The 11,094-nt window shown below is 42.0% G+C and overlaps 1 protein-coding gene across 1 annotated transcript; it reads right to left on the bottom strand.

Annotated features, from left to right (window-relative positions):
* Positions 1 to 7,028: 7,028 nt before the first annotated feature.
* Positions 7,029 to 10,419, bottom strand: LOC104599857 (putative receptor-like protein kinase At5g61350). The gene has a single exon (XM_010262597.2). The coding sequence runs from the start codon at positions 10,092 to 10,094 to the stop codon at positions 7,443 to 7,445; it is 2,652 nt and encodes an 883-aa protein (XP_010260899.1). The 5' UTR covers positions 10,095 to 10,419; the 3' UTR covers positions 7,029 to 7,442.
* Positions 10,420 to 11,094: the final 675 nt, after the last annotated feature.

The following is an 11,094-nucleotide window of genomic DNA, read 5'->3' as shown; positions in this document are numbered from 1 at the left end:
GCCATATGATAAGCTATTAGGCCAATCCATTCTATAACACGAAATGGGCCAAAAAACTGAAAGCCAACTTGGGCCAACTGCGCTTGGTAAACTTATCTATATTCTATAGGGTTGTAAATTGAGGTAGACAGACTATGTCCTCTACTTGATATGAGACTTAACGGTGCTTTTGGTCATATTGTATCTTCATCTTTTATTGGGCCTGGTTCAGGTGATCCTTTAGAGACTTTAGTATCTCATCCCTCAAGAGAAGTTGTTCCTCCACTTCAACAACCATTTATCCATTTTTTTATTCTATTTGTAATAATGGAAGAAGGTGAATGTAGACAATAAGTAACCTATTGCATGGAAACTTTTGCTAATTGGGTAATTGGGTAATTGGGTTGTTCAGCGGATGTGGTGAAGTCCATGGTTATATCATCCCACACCTGCTTATTAGGGATAGAAAGGGGTTGGAGGAGATTGGCAGTTTGCTTAGGTATAGGCCTTGTATCTTTGACACGTAGAAGAATGAGCCACATACTGTTGTTGTATTTGCTTCTTCATTCTTCTCCAAAAATAATGTTGGACAATGCATTTGTTTGTACCTTAAGTGCCCCCAAAATGATGGATCAATTGCAACACAACCTTGAGAGAGGAGAATCAACACAACCTTGAGCAATTAAGCCTTGGTACACCATTAGAGGAGTCATTAAAGGATGAATTCTTAGTTTGGAAGTACGGGGTTTGGCTATCAAAGCAAAGAGACAAATAGCTAGAGGATGGAGATAGATGTACTAAATTCTTTCATATTTCAATTCAAAATAGAAGAAGAAAAACGATTGGTCTTAATTGGATCAAGGACGACAATAGGAATTCGTTGAGTAGTCCATAGGTTATTAGGAGCACTCTAGCTATAATCTTACTTAGATTGCTTTTTTCTTTTATTCACCTTGTAATTAAGAAACCAAATTGATATGTTGTTCACGGATAAGCTTGTTTTAGAGGAAGACTGCTAATTTTTTCATAAAATCCCTAGTGGTAAAGAAATGAAAAAAGTGGTTTTTGAAATGAGAACTCTTGGGAGGTGATTGGAAATGAGCTAATTTGTTTTGCACAAGAAACTTTTTGAAGCAAGTCTCTTAGGCCCAGTGTTAATACAACTAATTTAGTGCCGAATCCAAAAATATTGGAAACTATAGTAGATCTTTGACCCATTAGTCTCTAATAGCAAATAGATCAAGGCCCATTATGAGTAGGATTGTAGCAAATTATCATAATGCATTTGTCCCTAAGAGGAGAACCCAAGACAACTTAGTCATTTTTCTCATGACTCATGAATAAATCAATCATCTTTTGAAGCATGAGGAGGAGAGGGTTTGCTAATACTACAGATGGACATGTCAAACTGGTTTGGTACCTTCTGGTGCCAAGGTTATTGATGCCATGAATGAAAGGTCTAGATGGAACCTCGGAAAATTGTTAGAGCTATATTTGATCCAAGTGCAAAGGAGGTTGTTCTAATTAGGATTCATCTTCCTCAAGGTCTGAGGATAAGCTCATTTAGTGCTTATGCCAATGAAGCTTTTTCAATCAAGTATGCGAAAGACCAAGTTTGTTCAGGAGTATTGTAGACCCAATTTGGGGACCTGTGTTGACTTTGCAGTAATAACATTTTTTTTTTACAAAGTGCTTTTGGGGTTGCCAAGAATGTTTAGGGTGCTCATTGTTTTAGCAAGTCCTCGAGGGTTACAATGTTCTCCTCTGGTGGAAGCTATTACCATTAATTAAAGAAGGAATCTTGTTTGGCCTGTTGATGAAAAATGCTTAGGTGGTGGTGGAGAGTGACTTTGAAGTTATAGTAAATTGATTTTTTTTGTTAAGAAAAAAACTGAATAATCTATTAAAGTTTAATAAAGGTTTGAATACATGAAATGAAAAAGCCATTCTCCCCTACAAACCCATGACTGGTTAGCTGAAGTACATGAGTCTGCCTATCAATAATTAAGTATATGTTTGGCATCGATGCTGCATATACAGCACCGTTTTCTGTGTGGGTTAGAAGCACCACCATTTTATGAGAAAACGATGTCATTTTTTTCTTTTGGTTTGGAAACGTTGCTGATAGGTAGGACGTTTCCTGGGGCAACAACAATACCTTCTGTTTGGTACTGGTGCTCTATATCTGTTTTCAGCACTGGTACTTATTATAGGAAGTTCATGTCACTGCCACATCATGTCCTCATTGGCAGCAACGAGCTCCAAATTGAGAAAATATCAAATTCAACATTTCCCCATACCATGCCTTCTCGATTTCCAATGCGTGGTTTGAAGCACCATTTTTTATGGAGAAACGATTCCAAACATATTACCATTTTTTGGAGCACCGATTTTTCCAACGTGGTGCTGATGTGTCACCATTTTCTGGAACAACGACATCAATGCCAAACACCGCCTAAATTATCTATCAATATACTTCTAACAAAGCAAACTGCATCAAACACAAAAATTCTCGCTTTGAATATCTTGAAAGATGTATTGAAAATTACGATAGGACTTGGAATCCCAAACCTATGTTGTATATAAGAAAGCTAAAAATTGATATTTGAGGCCAAAAATGATAATTTTCTTTACCCAAAATAATGAAAATCATCCTAATTTGACTATCAAGTGTGATGTTGTAGGGCTCATTTGACACGTCTTTTTGAAAAGATATTCTTGTAGCTCTAACAGTCAAAAGACGCATTGAGCTTTTGACATAAGATCTGGGCAGCCTGAAGATAGGTTGGTAGGTGCACGTCTTTCCGTGCATCTGCCTGCATCTTTCCGTGCGAGATTAAAATGTGGAAGATGTTTTAAGTTTCATTTGAAGCTTCCCAAAATCAGCCCGAAATGGGCTTCTCGCGTCTTTTTGGCACACCGTCTTTTGGTGGCTAAATCTTCTGCGAGTCAAATGAGAATAGACCGAAAATCTGTCTTCCTGACCTGTAAACAGCCAAAAGATCACGCGAAAAGACACACCAAACTGGCCCGTAGTCTTTGAGAGTTTTAGCATATCTTCACCTTTTGGGAGTTTTAGCACGTCTTCACCTTTTTCTTTTGTAGATAGGCTTGGTTGATCTTTTTTTCTTTTTTTCTTTTTTTTTTTTCTCATTTCCACAATCTAGAACACATGAAAAGGCACCCCAAAACTCAGGGGTGAAGCCAGAAATAGAGGGGGGAATAAATAAAATATGGAGAAACTATTAACAAGGGGTGGGGGGCATGGCTCCCTTGGGTCCCTGGTCGCGATGCTCGAACAACCCATCAGATGCGAGGTTATGATCTCTTGAAATTTGCATGATAATATATATTTTTTTATTTTTAGGTTTATTTTGTGGGTAAATTACAAAGACGCCCTTGTACTATGGGGTCTGTGATAAAGACCACTCTGTATTTTGTTTTGCGACAAAGACCCCTTGTATTATGACTGAGACAAATACCTCCTTTTGTCAGTTTTTTCGTTAAAATCCATCGTTATAATATTTTTTAATCCCCATACTACCCTTGTAATAACTATTTTGACAATGGGTAGAAAAATACTGTTCATCTTCCCCAACCTCGAGACACATGAACAGCAACGGTAATCCCTTTTACCCCATATCCCTTTACATTTCTTTCTCTCCTCTCATTCTCTCTCTCTCCCTCGATCTCTCTTCTTCCCCTTCCCCTTTCTTCTTCCTGCTTTGCTCAGTTTTCTGTTCCACTCGACCATAGCTGCCACATCTCATTGCCTAAATAATCGACCAACAAGCACACAAGGCCACTTTTGTATTTTATAATATAATACATAGTCGCTTTCGCTCTCTCTCTTTTCCCACACTCGGCTAAATCCAAATTTTGTAGTAGAGATACCAGAGAGAGTGAGGAAAGGGGAAGGTTAAGCTGGAAGAAGAAAGGGGAGGAAAGAAACATCTGCAATTACCAGTAGCAGTCCTTTTCAGTCTAGGTGCCCCTACAGAAGGTATACGACAACACTCCCTTTCTTTGGCAACGATATAAGCGATATAAGCGGCCACACACAAGCATATCACAGCTCCAAACACACTGCACTCCTGCCGCCAACAGCAACGAAGACGACGAGCATAGTGAAGCAGACACGGGGGGAGCCGAAGATGACGGCGACGGCGATGAGAGCGAAGCAAGTCTACACTCGACCACCGCTGAAGCTGTGAGTAGTGAGCCGAACCTATTAGCAGCCTACCGGCCGATGAAGCTGTCTTCTCACTTGCAGAGGCCTCAGATCTTAGCTCCACTGCTGGATCTTGAAGTCGAAGATGAGGATGAGGAAGGTAAGTAGTCGAGAGAAACAGAGTTCGAGAAACACGAGGAGTCATTGACGAGAGGGAGATATCTGAGGTTACGTAGTGGATCTGTGCACAGGAGGGCTACGACATGCTGGCAAGCTTCATCCTCTAGACTTGGAGGATTTTGAGAATAAACAGGCCAAAACTCCATCGACAGGAACCACACCATCTGTTTCTACTTCTTCGTCCAAGTCGTCCTCTTCCGGAAGGAGCTCGAAGAGATGGGTCTTTTTGAAGGACTTCCTCTACCGAAGTAAAAGTGAAGGGAGAGGGAACAATAAGAGAAGTTTTGGTCTTCGATTTCCTTCTCTCCTGCTAAAGAGAAGAAGTCTTCATCAACATCTCTCTCCTTCTCTTCGAGCTCAAAGGAGAAGAAATCTTCAATGGTGCCTACAACCACAAAGGCTTCTAGGCACAGAAGCCGAAGCGGAGACAACAGGTTTCCGTGAAGAAAACTACTACAGGTAAACCAATCAATGGCGTCGACAAGCGTCGGATTCCCCCGCCACTTCATAAGCTGCATTATACGGCAAATAGAGCTCATGCGGAGGAAATGACGAAACTATTAGTGGTTTCTTGTTTTTGCTGCCTGGGGATTAGAATGCAAATCTTGATAGCTTTTGTTCTTTTTGATTTTGGGATTTATCATCTATGGGTTTAGGTATTGGAGCCATTGTTGCTTGGATACGTAGAATGTATGGTTTCCTCCGTCGTTTGGAATCCCACGCACAGTTATAGAATGGCGACTGGATTAGGGATACGCCGATTAAAACTCGGTTTCCATTCTGTGTCGAAGCCCAATATGAGCTTGTGAAGTCGCTGACGATGGATGTAAAGGAATCGGAGAGAGGGAGAGAGATAAATGTGATGAAATATGAGGTGGGATTACCACCGCTGCTCTTCTGAGGTTGGGGTTGGGGATGATGAACAGTATTTTTCAGTTATTACAAGGGTAGTATGGAGATTAAAAAATATTAGAATGGTGGATTTCAACGGAAAGCTAACGAAAGGGGGTCTTTGTCTCACGGTTATAGTACAGGGGGGTCTTTGTGGCAAAACAAAGTACAGGGGGTCTTTGTCACAAACCCCATAGTACAAGGGGGTCTTTGTAATTTACCCTTATATTTTTTTTTACAATGACACCTATATGTATAATATTACAGGGTAAATTAAAAAGACCCCTATACTATGGCCATTGACAATTAACCCCCCTGAACTTTCTTTTGCGACAAAGACCACCTGGACTTTTACTTTGGGAGAAATAACCCTTGCCTTAAAGTGAAATTATGGAATGTGTCAAAAAAACCCACATGAACTTTTCTTATTTCACTAACATAGAAAAACAGCATTCTCTAAATTCTTGTTTCATTTCATTAACATGAATGTCTCTTTTTCCTTAAAATATAAACATTATTATCCACTCCTTTCTCTAATAAATCAAGTAAAACCAAACAAAAACTTGAAATTTTATCTATTAGAAAGAAACCTCTACCATTTCATTTGAATATTGAGTCTGGCCAAAAATTTGTAAGGATCTATTAAAGAAACCTAGAGGATTTCAATATTTTATATATTTAGAAAACAAATCAAATCATAAATGGTTCAAATAAATAAGAAAAGGGTAATTTGTGGATTTAAAAATTTTAAATAGTTGAACCAGAATCTTTTTTCGAAATTAACTATTAGAGCTCTAATGGGGGGTATGTAAAAGTTTAGGGGGTCTTTGTTGCAAATGAAAGTTCAAGGGGGAACCTGTGACCCGGTGATTGGGTCAAATGGGTTAATGGTTCAACTGCCCGGGTCGGACAGTTTTTGACTAAGTCAATGAACAAATCCTGGGTTTTAGCCAAACTGAACCTAGAATCGTGGCCGAGTAATGTGGTTTGACCGTCCATATCAACGACGGCTTGAAAACACTAATTTGAGTATTGTTTTTTTGGAAAATTCCCGATTAGTACCTATACTTTGGGCCTAGTGCCACTTTGGTCCCCGAACTTTAAAATGTGACAATTTAGTACCCAAACTTTCAAAACGTGACAATCCAGTACTTGCTGTTAACTAATTGTTAACCAACCATTAAGTGGCATTTGAAAAAGACACAAATGCCCTTTTAGTGTCATCTAATTTTCTTTACCAACCATCCAGACATTGACAAAAAAAATAAATAAATAAATAACAGCTTTAAATCCTTGCATCTTCCATTCAAGAAAGTTGGGGTCACGTTTGAATGGGCATTCTAGTGACCCCCAACTTTCTTAAATAGAAGTGACAAGGATTTGAGGCTGTTAATTTTTTGTCAATGTTTTGGATGGTTGATAAAGAAAATTAGATAACACTCGAAGCGCATTTATGTCTTTTTTCAAATGCCACTTAACGGCCGATTAAAAACTAGTTAACAACAGTACTGGATTGTCACATTTTGAAAGTTTAGGTATGCTTATTTTAAAGTTCAGGGACCAAAGTGGCAATAGGCCCAAAGTACAGGGTATTAATCGGAAATTTTTCCTTATTTTTTTTGAATTGAAGATTACTGTTTTTACTATTTTAGTAAACCTCATATATTGTTTATTTTCTTTTAGGGAATTCCTTACTTTATTTCTTTATTTTTTCCCTATTTTGTCAAGCAAAAAAAATTAACTAAAGAAAGTTTTAATCTTTGATCCTTTTCTCCCATTTTGGAAGGAAATAAGAGAGGGCGGATGGAAAGATTCAAGCAGCCTATCAATATTGAGAATTTGTTCACATGGTCAAGGGATAAGAATAAGAGAACTACAAAAAATAGGGAGTAGAGAAAAGAAAAAAAAAAAAAAAAAACTCCAACTACAGAATGCAATTAATAATCTACACCCACCAAGCACCAATAATGCACATTATAGACATTCCAATCAAACGGTTAGAATGATCAATGCATGGCTACATTAATTGTTTAGGAGAGCAACGTACAGGACAAGTAGTTGTTCTCTGTGGAGTGGAGGTATCTGCCATCCGTGATTTGTGAAATGTGAATTACGAATAAGAGGTGACTGAAAACTAAAGTACAGGTCATGCATGCATGCATGCATCTTGATATTGTTGAAGATCATAACTCTTCTTCTTATCAAAGCATGCATCCAGAGTCTACCTCCCTTGAAATCCTGTAATCTGCGAAAACAAGGGAGACCCAATCTCGTCAGAAACATCATCAATATCAAGAGTAGGAGGCGGCACCTTGATTTCCTTGGGTGCAGCTGGTCGTTCTAAAGCAACGGTCTTGGCCGAAGTATTTTCTTCTTCCGGAGGATCAGTCTGTGAAGATGCCTCCTGCAGTTGTAGTGCATACTCCAGGTTCCAGAGCACGTCTCCCATGGATGGCCTGTCGACGCCATGTTCAGCCAAACACTTCTCTGCTGCTTCCACGTACTTTTTTAGGGATCCGGGGTTTATTTTCCCGGCGAGATGAGGATCGATTATCTTCTCAATCAAGCCCTTACGGTGCCACTGCATTGCCCATTCCGCCAAGTTAACTTGCTCCCTGGGCAAAGCTGGGTCGATGGCAGGCCTTGCGCACAACACCTCAAAAAGGACAACCCCAAATGAGTAAACGTCGGACTTGTCCGTCAGTTGCTGCCTCCTGAAGTACTCTGGGTCCAGATACCCAAAGCTACCCTTCACTGCTGTGCTGACATGAGTCTGCTCCATCGTGGGTGCAGTTTTAGAGAGTCCGAAGTCTGCCATTTTGGCAACGAAGTTCTCATCCAGCAGAATGTTGGTGGTCTTGACGTCACGGTGGATTATGCCTTGCGCCGCGCCGGTGTGAAGATAATGCAGCCCCCTGGCCGCACCAATGCAGATCTCGAGCCGTTGTTTCCACGACAGAGGTGGGCGGTTGGAGCCATAGATGTGGTCACGGAGTGGTCCGTTGGCCATGTACTCGTACACCAGGATCATCTCCGATTGTTCGTCGCAGTACCCAATGAGTGACACCAGGTGGCGATGTCGAAGCTTGGACAGCATCTGTATCTCAGTTTGGAACTCGTTGATGCCTTGCTCAGAACTAGGGTTCCCACGCTTGATGGCAAGCTGAGTCCCATCTTCCTGTTTGCCCAGGTACACCTTTCCAAACCCACCAACACCTATCACTGCGTTGTCGTCGAAGTTCTTGGTTGCCTCCTGCAATTCAGCAAAGGTGAAGTATTGCCCAAGCCCTAGTGCAGACGAGAAGAAGCCCGAGTAGCCGCTCTTGCTCTTGTGGGAGCCAAACATGCCGCGTGACGCGCTCTTGCTGGTCATGAAACTAGATTGGCTGACATGGATGGGGAGGAGCCATGATGAGAAGCTGTTGCGCTTCTCCCAATCTTGTGGCCTCTTCTGCCAACGCATGCAAACAGACCCAAGCATCAACATCGCCGTCACCCCCATGACCAGACCGATTCCGGCAATTATCTTCATTGCGGTGCCTCCTGTATTTGGCCCTAAGTAAGACCCCCGGGCACCGAACATACCATCCAAGCTCCCGTCGGAGTTGCTCAGCTTCATCACCTCCAGGCCATTGAGAATGGCATTTGGCGGACCTGAGCCAATGTTGGTTGCTGTCCCTACCTGCACCCGGATTGTGCCGTTGTTCACGATTGCATCTGTCGCATTAATCACGAAATCTCTGTAATAAGCAACGGCGAGGCCAGAGGTGAGGGTGGAGAGGTCGAGACCTGAGACACCCATCAGCCCATTAATGTAGACATTGAAGTAGAGATTGTCGAGGCTCTTGCTTACGATATCACAGAAGTGCAATCGGATGAGGTAGGAAAAGCCTGGATCCACGGTCATCTCCCAGGTGATGTTAAATTTTTGGTCGGAAACCAGAGACTCGGCCATCTCAACCGCTGTTGCGTACACAAAATTAGGGGCGATGAAAGGGCTCTCCCCGGTATCTGAGTACTTGATAATACTCGGAGAAACCGATACTTTCCTAGATGCTTCGGGAAGCTTCAAGAATGGAGTATCAGGTTGCCATATCCTTGCTAGTGTATCATTCTTGGGCGTCACAATCGGCCCCCCAACATTCAATCGGTAAGCTACCTGAAGCGCATAACTGGACAATCCTGTGAAGTCCCCTGGCGGAGAGACGGCGGAGGCTGAATCGGAGATTAGTGTTTCAGGAGTGGAGACAATCTCGAGGGCGTTGATGAATGCGACAGAACTGGACTTGGGTTCGAATTTTAGAGAGAACCTATCGGTGTTGATGTTGATGATATATTCCTTCATTACCGTCGGAGTATCCTCCGGCATCGAGAAGTCGTGCAAGAGGACGAGGTCGTCGGTGCTAACAGAGAACACGGCATTCGAGAGATTGTATTGTGGGTGTGGAAGCGGGTAGAAGTGAAGACGGACCCAGTGCCATCCGGGGCGGGAGATGAAAAAGCTGTATGTGGCTTCGTCAGGAAACACCCTCGCATTAAGATATAACGGCAGTGATGAGAGAGCAAAAGAAGGAGAAGAAAGACTTTTGGAGATGGAGTCGACGGAGGCCTGCACGTCCTCATCTGTATCCAGGTGAGAGGCCGACTGTGGATCTGATCGGAAGCTCCGACCGTCTTCTAGAACCGTAGATCTGGGTGAACCGCAGTCAATTAGGTAATTGTCTACGGGTGAGTATTTGGCCACGGCATACTGACCTCTAACTGTGGTTGGAGTTGTAAGGTTAAGCAGGAAGAAGAGAAAAAGGAGAAGGGAAGAAATTCTGGGAGGAGGCACTCGCAGTCGCAGACAGGCCCCATGTCTTTCTCCTTCCATTTTAATTACGCACAGTGTAGGGTCTATATAGATAGATGTAGTAGTAGTGTAGATTGTTTAATTTGTGCGTGGAATTGAAATGGAACTGATCATGTGAATGAATGTGATGAGAAATGAGAAGGAAATTGTATAGAATTGACTAATCAGAGGAGGAGGAAAAAGAAGAAGAAGAAGAAGAAGAAGAAGAAGAAGAAGAAGAAGAAGAAGAAGAAGAAGAAGATAGAAATGGTGATAATGGAGGAGGGGTCATCGCGGAGATGGGGGACTTCGCCGCCGACAACAACTCCCCCAGAGGAATGTGATGGTTGGTGGGGTGTATTGTTTGTTTGTGTCATCGTCTGTTTGGATGCTTTGCTTTAGGCTGCGGTTTCTCAGGAATTGGTACGTCCGAGCGTCAAAGTCGAAATGCTCAACCGAACAAAGCGGCGAGAACACAGCAGATTGGCTTCTAATTTTACATTTTTTTTTTCTATCATTACATACAGAGGTGTGTGAAGCTGTAAATTCGATCGTTTGACTTGATAGAAAGGAATGAACGTCGGTCCGTCGCTGATTGGCTGTAACGGATACTTGGACGTACGACTCCGTCAAAACATCCAACCTTTTAATTCGAACGGTTGATCGAACTATGTGGTCGGCCTCCGCAGTCAGTTGTAGGCCGGCCAAGTTGGGGTTCTTCCTCCGACACTTGCGGACTCGGGACATCCTTCCTTCTACTTCTATGCAGTCCAATTGTTATTGTATTAATGGGGAAACGTGGGGACGTGTGAATGTGATGGCCATCTCATCTCTCCAGGAATTTGGTTTATTCTCCGGTTCTCCCGTTGTAAAAAGTCGTCGGTGTAAAAAAGTTGACTTACATTTTGAAAACTGTGATAAAAAAGTGTGAAATTGTACATCGATAAAATGGATGTAGTATTTACACCCTAAAACTTCATTCCATCCAAACGCCAATAAATCTTAACCTGAGTGGAGTTTTACACGGATATTCATTTTTACT

This window comes from Nelumbo nucifera, chromosome 7, assembly GCF_055504915.1.
Source record: "Nelumbo nucifera cultivar China Antique chromosome 7, China Antique-T2T, whole genome shotgun sequence".
In the NCBI taxonomy this organism is placed as follows: domain Eukaryota; kingdom Viridiplantae; phylum Streptophyta; class Magnoliopsida; order Proteales; family Nelumbonaceae; genus Nelumbo; species Nelumbo nucifera.
This window is presented reverse-complemented; position numbering and strand designations above follow the sequence as displayed.

Coding starts and splice junctions, on each gene's coding strand:
- LOC104599857 (XM_010262597.2), bottom strand. CDS start 10,094: ATGGAAGGAGAAAGACATGGGGCCTGTCTGCGACTGCGAGTGCCTCCT.